General features: G+C 41.4%; 1 protein-coding gene across 2 annotated transcripts; it reads left to right on the top strand.

Moving 5' to 3' along the window:
* Window positions 1-3,005: 3,005 nt before the first annotated feature.
* Window positions 3,006-12,608, top strand: LOC103297717 (zinc finger protein 84-like). 2 transcript variants are annotated; one of them, XM_054709989.1, is made up of 7 exons: window positions 3,006-3,050; window positions 3,847-3,985; window positions 8,281-8,376; window positions 9,536-9,662; window positions 9,932-10,024; window positions 10,830-12,322; window positions 12,392-12,608. In XM_054709989.1, exons 3-7 carry the CDS (start codon window positions 8,362-8,364, stop codon window positions 12,578-12,580), a joined length of 1,917 nt encoding a protein of 638 aa, XP_054565964.1. In that variant the 5' UTR covers window positions 3,006-3,050; window positions 3,847-3,985; window positions 8,281-8,361; the 3' UTR covers window positions 12,581-12,608. The 2 variants fall into 2 exon arrangements, with proteins under 2 accessions (XP_054565964.1, XP_054565963.1); XM_054709988.1 differs by having other exon boundaries at window positions 10,830-12,608.
* Window positions 12,609-12,648: the final 40 nt, after the last annotated feature.

Below are 12,648 nucleotides of genomic sequence, written 5' to 3'. Positions count from 1 at the left end.
GACTTTTCCGCGCAGTTAAAAGAGCAAAGGTACATGCTGGAAGGCAAATACCCCGAAAATGCTTTTGGTGTAAAGGTTTGGGGGACAGAAAAGGGTCTTCAGAATCACTCACTGGGAAACAGCTATAAAGCCATCAAAGGAAGTAAACACACACACACCCCAGCCCCACCCCAGGACTGGAAGAAACAGCTCCCAGTGATGCCAATCCCAGAGTGGGTCTTTTTTTTTTTTTTTTAAATATATTTTATTGATTTTTTACAGAGAGGAAGGGAGAGGGATAGAGAGTTAGAAACATCGATGAGAGAGAAACATCAATCAGCTGCCTCCTGCACACCCCCCACTGGGGATGTGCCCGCAACCAAGGTACATGCCCTTGACCGGAATCGAACCTGGGACCATTCAGTCCACAGACCGACGCTCTATCCACTGAGCCAAACTGGTTAGGGCCAGAGTGGGTCTTTTTGAGAACTAAAGGCCAGGATTTCTAGAAGGCATAAATAACTCCACAGAGAATAAAAAGTTATGCAAGAATGGAAAAGTGATCACAGTACAGGGTGTCCCCAAAAATGTATTCACACTATTTTTCTGATAGCTCAGTTGATGTTTCTTTCTTTTCAGATTTAACCCATTGGAATTAATAACTACTCAAAGTGTGTATACATTTTTGGGGGGACGCTCTCTATCAGTGGTTCTCAACCTTCCTAATGCCGCAACCCTTTAATACAGTTCCTCATGTCGTGATGACCCCCAGCCATAAAATTATTTTCATTGCTACTTCATAACTGTAATTTTGCTACTCCTACGAATCGTAATGTAAATATCTGTGTTTAATAAAATAGTTCTCTGTTCAAAAAATATGTATATACTAAATAAAAATTAGCCATTCGCTTTAAATAGGAGTTCTTGAGGGAGGAAGGATAGCAGTTGGTAAAGTGTATTCATGACTACAACATTTTTGGACAACAATCTGGAATATTTCACTCATTTGCTTAACAATTCCGATCTTAATAATTTCTTCACTAGAAACTATATGTGAAAAGATTTGAGATAAAGACTGCACAGAAATTTCTACCAAAAATATTTCTGGCCCGGCCAGCATGGCTCTGTGATTGAGCATTGGCCTAGGAACCAGGAGGTCCCGGGTTCGATTTCCGGTCAGGGCACATGCCCGGGTTTTGGGCTCCATCCCCAGTAGGAGGTGTGCAGAAGGCAGCCAATCCATGATTCTCTCTCATCATTGATGTTTTCTCTCTCTCTCCCTCTCCCTTCCTCTCTGAAATCAATAAAAATTTATATATATAGACCAGAAATATATATATATATTTTTTTCCAGGAATATATATATATATATATATATATATATATATATATATATTTCCAGAAATATATATATATATTTCCAGAAATATATATATATATCTGGTCTTCTATTTTTCCTATGTCATCACAAACCTGAGGATTGACAACATGATCTGGCATATGGTTTAATTTTTTTATTTTATTGATATTTTTTACAGAGAGGAAGGGAGAGGGATAGAGAGTTAGAAACATCGATCAGCTGCCTTCTGCACCCCCTTCCCCCACCTGGGGATGTGCCCGCAACCAAGGTACATGCCCTTGACCAGAATCTAACACGGGGACCCTTCAGTCCGCAGGCCGACGCTCTACCCACTGAGCCAAACCAGTGAGGGGTAGATTGGAGACTATGTCCTGAATGTGCACACCAAAGGATTTGGGAAATAGTGTAACCAGTGAACCATTTTGCACGGCTGTATGAGCATAAAGAGAAACGTGACTGGATGACGATTCTGAGTAGAACTTTTAAGCTCACAGGTGTAGAGTCCCCTCCCCAGAAAAGTAAATATTTGTTCTCAGGAAGATGAGTTCTTTTATATATTTTATTGATAGTTTACAGAGAGGAATAGACAGACACATCGATCAGCTGCCTCCTGCACACCTCCTCCTGGGGATGTGCCTGCAACCAAGGTACATGCCTTTGACCAGAATTGAACCTGGGACCCTTCAGTCCGCAGGTCGACGCTCTATCCACTGAGCCAGACCCGTTAGGGGAGGAAGGGGCGTTCTGAGGGCCTAAGAGTCCCTGTCAGATTTGGGAATATTGGAGCAAATCCAGGACTAGTTCTGTCACACTGGGTTCTAACTTCCTGACCTTCTTTTCCCTGTAATCCTCTGAGAATGACTTTTGCTGACTTGGTTGTGACTATTCACAGAATCCTTTTTTTTTTTTTATGTATCTCAGTTTATCCTGCAACACAAGACGCAAGTGATATTTTCCTCGTCGAGCACTGTGGTGGCCATTATTTCTGCCCCGGTCCTTAAACCCTCACTGTCCCTCATCACAGAGCGCACGTCCAGACGCTCTCCTCCGACCTCCTCTGCTCCACATCCAGTTCCAGTCTCCTCATCCCCATTTTTTTTTCCCCCAACGCGTTACCGGTCTCTTTTCCGTAAACGTCCCCCAATTCTTCGCTCCACGCCAGTTCGTTATTGTACGGACCCGAACGTCCCCAATATGGCCGCGCCCGTCCGGCGTTTTCCAAAGTGGCTGCGAGGCGACGTGGGCGCGGCCATTTCCTGCTGAGGCCCGAGCGGTGATTGGCTTAGCTCTCGGGTCTGGTCGGAAGACTTCGGCGACTAGTGAAATGCTACCAAGCACGCGCGCCGATGCTAACAGCCGCTGCGGAAGCAGAAGAAGCGAAGGGGGGCCGTCTTGGAAGTTAGAGAACGGGTCGGTAGAGCCTGCCCTTTTCCGGCGGAATCCGGTCACCTGGAATGGCCATCTCCCTCTCCGTACGGAGCTCCATCCAAAATGGCGGCGCCCAGTCGAAGATGGCCACTCTCAACACGGTGGGACGGGACTGTGCGCGGCCATATTGCCCAGAGTGTATTTTCCACCGGGACCTGAACCGGCGTCTGTAGGTGGATCGCTCGCCTCCTGGGTGTTACTGAGTCAGCGTATTAGCCCGAGGCCAGTACCAGCCAACCGCGAGGGGAAGCGGAAGTGGCGCGTCGAAGCTCCGCTTCCACAGGTGAGCTCCCAATCCTCACTCGAGGTCACGTTCGGTTTCTGCAGGCGTCTTTCCCGGTTCCGCGCCGTGGGGATTCCGTGACGTGAGACGTGCTTTGTGGCGGTTGTTGGGGGGCCGAGGGGAGAGGGATGTGTCTGTCGGGCGGCTTCCTAACTCTCGAGGTGGGTGGCTTGCCCGGCGTCAGTGTTCAGGGGAGCGGGTTGAGGAAGAAACGAGGGACGGGGACAGGGACAGGTCTGCCGCGGGTGGTGGAGAGGGCGGTTGGGATGGCCCCGGACCGTGGGGTGTGGTGGATGAGGACAGGGACTGGAGGGTCAGTCGTCTGGGATTCTCGTGGTCTGAGTTGCAGCACCCGGGGGGCCGCGGTCCCCGTGGGAGTGGGTGCCTGGGGAGCTGTGAATGGGCGCGTCGCCCAGGGCGGGGTGCGTGTCAGCCAGTGCTCACATGTGGAAAGCACGTTCGTTCTCGCGTTTTATGCCAATTCTGCTACTTGTGTGTGTGACTGAGTAACGTCTAAGGCTTAGTTTTTCCATTTATTTTATTTTTTTTTAAAATATATTTTATTGATTTTTCACAGAGAGGAAGGGAGAGGGATAGAGAGCTAGAAACATCGATGAGAGAGAAACATCGATCAGCTGCCTCTTGCACACCCCCCACTGGGGATGTGCCCGCAACCAAGGTACATGCCCTTGACTGGAATCGAACCTGGGACCCTTCAGTCCGCAGGCCGACACTCTATCCACTGAGCCAAACCGGTTTCGGCAGTTTTTCCATTTAAATCGTATCTACTTTACAGGTCCTCAGGAGCCCTGCCTCCACGACCTCGGCTACCCCTAATGACCTCACAAAGGCCCCATTTCCAAATAACATCAAATTGAGGATTAGTGCTGCAACATACGAATTTGTGGCGCACAATAGTAAGTCTATTAATACAGGTAGGTACTTGACAAAAAGTAGCTATTCAAGTATATACCTTTTAAGTGGGCATTTTTCTACTTAAAACAATTCTAACTTTTTATAATACGTATTATACATATTCTCTACATGAGTTTATGTTTGAAATTAAATGGAGATCGCTCCTTTTTATCACACTATCATTAGATGCTTGTTATCAATAAAAAGCAGAGGAGAAAAATCACCTTCAATTTACTAATGTTTTGAAATGTATTTTCAAACTGAATTATATATTATGGATTTTTAAAAATTGGTTTTAGAAAGGGAGGGAGGGAGAGAGAAACATCGATGTCAGAGAGATATATCAATTAGTTGCCTCCTGCACGTGGATCGCTGAAATGTAGGTATATGCCCTGACCAGGAATTGAACTGGCAACCTTTTGTTGCAGGGGATGAAGCTCCAAACAACTGAGCCACACTGGCCAGAGAGATGGATATTTTTAAAATAATTTATAAAAGTAGGTCAGATTAAATGCATATTTCAAAGGCTTCTGATTTAGTTTTACCAAGCTTACCCAATAACGTTCTAATATATAATGCTTCCACATACAGTACACCAGGTTTTTCTGGATGTTTGTGACAGCGGGTATACCATCCTTCTGTTTATTTTCTAAGATGATAGCCCCATTTTGGCTTGTTGACCATCTTTTGGATATAAAAGGCACCTTATTGTGGTCTTTACTGATTTATAGAAATAGTAACATATTTGGAATAGTATTAAACTTTTTTGTTTTTTGAGAGAGAAACATCGACTTGTTGTTCCACTTATTTATGCATTCACTGGTTGATTCTTGTCTGTGCCCTTACCAAGGATTGAACCCGAAATCTTGGCATATTGGGACGATGCTCCAACCCACTGAGCTACCTGGCCCGGGCCTGGAGTAGTAGTCTTTTGTTACTTATTTTGTATTAAACAGTTGACTAGCCTTTGTCCCCAGTTCTTGGGAGGTAGCCTCTAAATTGTTGGAATGTCCTGAGTGATAGGAGTGTCTATGTTATTCATGGTGGACCCTGATAGTTTGTGCTAATGAGGTGACACCCGGTGGGTGCATAGTTTACGGTAGTGAGATGGCTCAGGATGGGGCTGCTTATGCACGGTGATTAGAGATTTGGGGTTTTGAGTCAGGTAGTATCAGTCCAACCTCCAGGAGAGTAGGATGGCTGGAGGATGAGTCACATGGCAGTGATTATTTAGTCACGTTTATTTAATGAAACTAATAAAAACCATAGACATTTCAAAGGTGAGCTTCTTTGGTTGGTAATAGCCTGCATATTGTTCCACACAGATATGCTGGGTGAGTTATGTGACCTGACTCCAATGGGGAAGGACAGGGGAAGCTTCTGGTTTGAGATCCTTTCAAACCTCACTCTGTTTGTGTCAATTAGAGTGGTTATGATCTGTATCCATTTGCTATAAGAAAACTGTCATTTTGTACATTTTTCCTTCAGGTACCTAATAGGTTTTTTGGTTATTGTAAATAGTGGTTTTTTTTTAAAAATATTTTTGTTGTTTGAACATGATATTTCAATGAATATTTGTATTGATCTTAAAGCAATTGCATAGTGGCAGTATTGTTTGTTCTTTTGCAGTTTTCATTCCTTCAATTAATTTTTCTTTTTACTGGTAAGGGTTTGATTTGTGGTACATTTTTGGGTAAAGATTTTCAGAGTGGTTATCATTGTCATGTCCCTAAGCTTAAAGAAATGGTATGGATTTTTTTGTAGATACTCTATCAAATTAACAAAGTTCTTGTCTATTTCTAGTTAAGTAATATTTTTAAAAATTGTGAGTGGGTATGCTATTTTATTACCTGTCTTTTCTTCATTTACTGAGATGGTTCTTATTACACTATCCTTAAATTCCTGAAATGAAGTCAGCTGTGTATTGTATAATGCTTTCTATATATCAGTGGATATGGTTTCCTAATATTTCATTTCGGATTTTTATAGCTAAGTTCATAAATGAGATTGGCCTATAAATTTCTCTCATATTGTCCTTAAATTTAGGTCTATTCTCTTAAGTTCTTTTGCTTCTTTGCATGTCCAGTAATTTAAAAAAAATTTTTTAATTGATATTTTGAGAGAGAGAAACTAAGGAAAGGAGACAAGAGGCAGATTTGTTGTTCTATTTAAAAAAAAATAATATATATATTTCATTGATTTTTTTTACAGAGAGGGAGGGAGAGGGAGAGTTAGAAACACCGATGAGAGAGAAACATCAATCAGCTGCCTCCTGCACACCTCCCACCGGGGATGTGCCCGCAACCAAGGTACATGCCCTTGACTGGAACCGAACCTGGGACCGTTGAGTCCGCAGGCCAACGCTCTATCCACTGAGCCAAACCGGCTAGGGCTGTTGTTCCACTTTCTTATGCATTCATAGGTTGCTTCTTGTATGTGTCCTGACTGGAGATCGAACTCGCAACCCAGGTGTATTGGGAGGATGCTCCAACCAACTGAGCTATCTGGCCAGGGCCAGGCATGTCTGGTAATTTTTTATTGGATGTCAGATATTGTCAGTTTTACATTGTTGTTTGTGGGATTTTCTCTTATTCTTTTAACTACTTTTGATGTTTGTTCTGGGTCATAGTTAAGTTACTTTGGAACAGTTTGATTCTTTCTTTTTTGAATTTTTATGAGTTTCTTTCAGCCATACTGATGATAGACGTAGGAAGTAAGATCAATGCTCCTGAGAATATTGCAGCTCAGTTGGATTCTTTGGAGGTGTTCTTTTAGCTTTGTTAGGTGGGGCCAAAATAGTCTTTTGTGTAGGGTTACTTTGCCCCTGCTACTGAGGCAAATCCCCTCCCCTCCTCCCCCCTCGTGTATGTATTAGAAGGTCTTTTCACTCTGGCTAGTGAGAACACAGACTATTTCTGATCTTGTGTGAGCTCTAGGAGTTGTTATGCTTTCTCCTTTCAATGGTCTTGGTAGTTTCTTTTTTTTGGTTGTTTTTTTTGTTTTGTTTTGTTAATCCTCACCCAAGGATATTTTTCCATTGATTTTTAGGAAGAGTGGAAGAGAGAGGGCAAGACAGAGAGAAATATCGATGTGAGAGAAACACATCGATTGGTTGCCTCATGCACAAGCTCCGACCAGGGCCCGGGCTGGGGAGGAGCCTGCAACCGAGCTACGTGCCCTTGACAAGAATTGAACCCAGGACCCTGTGGTCTGCAGGCCAATGCTTTATCCACCGAGCAAAACTGGCTAGGGCCTTGGTAGTTTCTTCACAGTTCATTAGTAGTTAGCCAGAGACACAGGGGAACCATCTGCACATCTAAAGAATGAGTTTTCAGTTTTCTCTCTCCCTCCCCCTTCCTCCATCTACTGAGATGGTTTATTTTATTTTTTTTTTATTTTCTTACAGAGAGGAAGGGAGAGGGATAGAGTTTGAAACATCGATGAGAGAAACATTGATCAGCTGCCTCCTGCACACCCCCTCCTGGGGATGTACCTGCAACCAAGGTACATGCCCTTGACCGGAATCGAACCTGGGACCCTTGAGTCTGCAGGCCGACGCTCTATCCACTGAGCCAAACCAGTTAGGGCTGAGATGGTTCTTATTACACTATCCTTACATTCCTGAAATGAAGTCAGCTATGTATTGTATAATGCTTTCTATGTATCAGTGGGTATGGGTTCTCCTTTTTTTCTCTCTCCCTCCCTCTCTCTCCCTTTACCCTGATGTTCTATCTGCAAACTTACCATCTTTGCTTCCTCAGACTTTGAATTCTGTGTCATTAACTCAGCAAGACTGCCAGAGTTTTTTTGGGTTCCTTCTCCCTGCGTTATGGCCTGGAAAGTCTCTCCAGGCAGCGAGCTGCAGCATACACAGAGGGTTTGTTTCTCCTCTGATTTCTGTGTCTAAAAATAGTTGTTCTAGATATTTTCCCCAGTTTTAAAAAGTTGGTTACGATCAAGGATGATTCTTGTAATTCACCCTGGAACCAGAGGATTTATTGATAATGAGGGTTTGTGTTTTATCCTTGCTCCATGAGTTACTAGTTGTGTGGCTTTTAGCTAGGTGCTTGACCTTTTCTTTCTTGGTTTTCTCTGACGTGGAATAATTATAGTCTGTATCCTACAGGGTTGTTGTGAGGGTTAAGTGAGAAAACATCCATAAAACAGTTCCTTGCTTGTTTAGGAACTTGCTTTTATTACCATTTTCATGCCAAACAAATCTTTCCTTGACTCCATAGACGATGGCTTCCTAGAATGAGGCAGCTTCTGTAAATGAAAAAAGGTAGATCTCAAGTCCATAAATTATTCCCTGCAGAGGCTACCCTTGAGGAGACAGCAGTATCAGGATTCCAGGAAAGGTCCTAAAAGTGGTGGCCACGTCCTGAAAGCTGCTGAAATGACTAAGTCCCAGGTGAGCTTGTTATTTCCCTCTTTGTTATCTAGGTTTCTGGAAGTTTATAAAAATGTGTACAATCAAAGAGAACAACATATATAGGCACATTGTGGCTGGGAGACATGTGCTTGGATTTGGAGACAGAATGATTCAGAGTAGCCATCAGGAAGGGAAATATATGTGTGTATCTTGCAAAGTGCTAATAATTAGAACATTGCCACATAAGCAGCAGGATCCAGAACTGAGTTGCAAACTTTCCTGTGGTAATACTGGAAACCATCACAAGAGAATAAAAACATGTTGCAAGATTTACTTTGTAGGTATGGAGGAAGCACATGTATTCCTTGAGATCAGTAAATATTTCCTGGCATTAAGTGTGAAGAAATGTCTTTGATGGGTCTTCCTCTTCCATTTTTCTTGTCTAGAATGTGGACCCTGTGAACAGTCATCTAACTAAGGAAATGTGGGAGTTATAAAAGGCACAGCTAGAAAACTAAAAGTCTCTTACCTATAAAACATAGATAATAACAGAACTTATACTTACGTAAGGGCTGTTATACAGATTGTTGTGTTAATATTTATAAAATGTTTAGAATGATGCACAGCACATAGTAAGAACTCTATCTTTGCTTGTAAGTATGATTTAATATGTAGCACAATCAATTTCTAATAGGCAGTTCTGAGCATAGCATACTTTTGTATATGAACATCACTGCAGTGACTACCACTGTCTTTAGGAAATATGTACACTTGCTGCAAGACCAGTTTCTGCTAGTTACGTAGCCGTCTGTTCTCATCAGCTTCTTCTCCTGTTTCACTGACCTATTTGGAGTTCCTTGAATCCAAATAGATTAGAAGCTGTATGACAGGGCCTTGCTTTATTTCCAGTTTTTATTGTAAAACATATAGTAGGTAACTTTCAATGCTCCTGATGTGGTTGCAGATGATTTTTATGTAATTCAAAGTTTTAACTTTTATGTTGGGTGAATGAATGAATGAAGTGAATGAAGAATGCACAAAGGGAGAACAGTTTTTAATTAATTCAGCTCAAAAGTATAAATCAAAATTAGAAATATTTATGAGTTTGCATAGTATAAATAATCAGAATATCCTATAGTTATTTTATATATATATATTTTATATTAACTCCAAACTAAAAAGGATTGTGTTATAACAGGGCATATTGTCATTCAGTGATGTGGCTGTATATTTCACCTGGGAAGAGTGGCAGCTACTAGACACTGCTCAGAAGAATCTCTACCGGGATGTGATGTTGGAAAATCATAGCAACCTAATGTCGTTGGGTAAAGACAACTTTCCTAAATATTTCAGCAAAAGCCATGAATTGCCTGTCTTTTTTCTATTGCTACAATTTATGGGTACTCATATTCTCAGTGATTTTGTACTTGGACTTATGTAGGACTTATTTTAAATTAGATCTCATTTTCTTTATGACCAGAGAGTGACAGTACTTAATTTTATTTCCAAATGAAAAGTTTCTATATTGATGAGATTGAAACTATACATTCTCTGAAACAGGGCTTTTCCTCAGCTCTCTGTGATTACTTGATAGGTTATCAAGCTACCAAGCCAGAAGCAATGGTCTACTGGGAAAAAGAAGAACAAGGAATAGTAGAGAGGGAATTTCCAAGTCATTTCAGTCCAGGTGAGTGAAACCAAAGCAGTGGGAGTTAGTGGAAGCAAAGTAATAGTTGGTTATTGGTGTGGGACCCTTGTTATTTTTTAAAAAATTTTATTTTAAATATATATTTTACTGATTTTTACAGAGAGGAAGGGAGGATAGAGATTTAGAAACATCGATGAGAGAGAAACACTGATCAGCTGCCCCCTGCATACCTCTTACTGGGGATGTGCCCTCAACCAAGTACATGCCCTTGACTGGAATTAAACCTGGGACTCTTCAGTCCCCAGGCCGACGCTCTATCCCCTGAGCCAAACCAGTCAGGGCAGGACCCTTGTTATTTTAATATTTTCTTCTCAGAGTCTCTGAACCTTTAGAGGTTAGAGTGAGTAAAAAAAGGTATGTTATATGAATTTTTCCTGCTTCTTTTACCACACTTCCATATAGGACTCTGTTTTTCTAGCCACCTAGGAGGTGTACCTCTTTTTTATCTACTCTGGTTTGCCTATTTCATCTGGTCTTCCCTTGTTTGCTTAGTTGTTGTTCTCCTGAAGCTTAGTAGGCACAACCAGCCTCCTCCACCTCTTATCTATATTCATATAACTCATATATTACACTTTCAAATATTCCTAGATTGTTGCCAAGTTTGATGACACCCATGTTTTTCAGTGCATTATGTATTACTGGTTCTTTTATTGAATGCCTCAGACTTATATTGTGCACCTGCTATATATACTTCTTCATTCTCTTTGACTATTGACTTGAGATTTCATCACCCTCCATGTTATGATAATGGTAGAATTCATTGTTGTTGTTTTTTCTCCCCTAGAAGTAATGTGGCAAGTTTATGATTGGTATCAGGAAGACATTGAGAAGGATGAACCTGTGGAGACAGATCATGAAAATTATGCATTGGGCAAAATACTTTCTCTTAGCAAAAACTTGGTTCCATTTAAAGAAAAATCCTATAAATGTATCTCAAGAGAAATCACTTTGGAACAAAATTCAGATTCAAATTTTCAGAGTAAAAACTATGCAGTCATGAACTCTGATAAGTTAAATGGTTCTGGGAAATCATTTTTCCATACTCTACATGAAGCCTCTCACATTCATCCCCAGTACTATGAACCAAATTTACATGTGAAGGTTTTCAGTCTGGTGACAAATCCTAAAAGACATCGCAGAATTCACACAGAGGGGAAACATGAATGTAGCGAATGTCCAAAATCTTTCAGGTATAAGTCAAAGCTCTTAATACACCAGAGAACTCACACAGGAGAGAAACCCTATGAATGCAAGGAATGTGGAAAGGCTTACAGTGAGAAGACTAAGCTCAGGTTACATTGCAAAACGCACACAGGAGAGAAACCTTTTAAGTGTAGTGATTGTGGGAAAGGTTTTATGCAGAAGTCAAACCTGATTATCCATCAACGAACTCATACAGGAGATAAGCCCTATGGGTGTAGAGAATGTGGAAAGGCCTTCTGTAGTAAGTCTCAGCTTGTTGTTCACCAGCGAATTCATACAGAAAAATCCTATGAATGCAGGAAATGTGGAAAAGCCTTCACTAAAAATACACACCTCCTAACACATCAGAGAACTCACATAGGAGAGAAACGTTATGCATGCTGTGAATGTGGAAAAGCTTTTGTATATGCATCACAGCTCATTGTACATGAGAGAAATCATACCGGAAGAAAACCTTATGAATGTAAAGAATGTGGGAAATCTTTTAACAAAAAATCACACCTCATAAGACATCAGAGAATCCATACAGGAGAGAAGCCATATGAATGCAGTGAATGTGGAAAAGCTTTTATAGACAACTCACATCTTATTGTTCATCAAAGAACTCATACAGGTGAGAAGCCTTATGAATGCAAGGAATGTGGGAAAGCCTTTAATAAAAAGTCATCCCTCATAACCCATCAAAGAATTCATACAGGAGATAAGCCTTATGAATGCACTGAATGTAAAAAAGCTTTTATAGACAAGTCACATCTCATTGTCCATCAGAGAACTCATACAGGAGAGAAACCCTATGAATGCAGTGAATGTGGAAAAGCTTTTATAGACAACTCACAGCTCATTGTTCATCAAAGAACTCATACAGGAGAGAAGCCTTTTGTGTGCAGGGAATGTAGAAAAGCCTTTAGTTATAAGTCATCCTTCATAGCACATCAGAGAATTCATACAGGAGAAAGGCCTTATGAATGCACTGAATGTAGAAAAGCTTTTATATACAAGTCACATCTCATTGTCCATCAGAGAACGCATACAGGAGAGAAACCCTATGAATGCAGTCAATGTGGAAAAGCTTTTGTACGAAAGGCAGTGCTCACTGTACATCAGAGAACACATACAAGGGAGAAACCCTTTGTCTGTCTTGAGTGCCAAAAAGCCTTTAGCAGTATGGCAATGCTCAGTACACATCAGCTGATTCATACAGGAGAGAGACCCCATGGATGCAGTGAATGTGGAAAAGCTTTCCGCCAAAAAAGCCATCTTATTATCCATCAACGATGCCATACTGGTGAGAAATCCTATGAATGCATTCTATCTAGTCAGATTTTCAGCTAGAAGTTACAATTCATTAGGCATCAGAGATGTCACACAGGAGAGAAACCATATCTATGTACTCAGTGTGA

This window comes from Eptesicus fuscus, chromosome 21 (assembly GCF_027574615.1).
Source record: "Eptesicus fuscus isolate TK198812 chromosome 21, DD_ASM_mEF_20220401, whole genome shotgun sequence".
Lineage (NCBI taxonomy): Eukaryota > Metazoa > Chordata > Mammalia > Chiroptera > Vespertilionidae > Eptesicus > Eptesicus fuscus.
This window is presented reverse-complemented; position numbering and strand designations above follow the sequence as displayed.

Bases quoted from the DNA above. Each gene is read 5' to 3' on its own strand.
- LOC103297717 (XM_054709988.1), top strand. The intron at 9,663-9,931 runs GTAAAGACAACT...ATTACTTGATAG, and splicing joins TAGCAACCTAATGTCGTTGG to GTTATCAAGCTACCAAGCCA. The intron at 10,025-10,829 runs GTGAGTGAAACC...TTTCTCCCCTAG, and splicing joins TCCAAGTCATTTCAGTCCAG to AAGTAATGTGGCAAGTTTAT.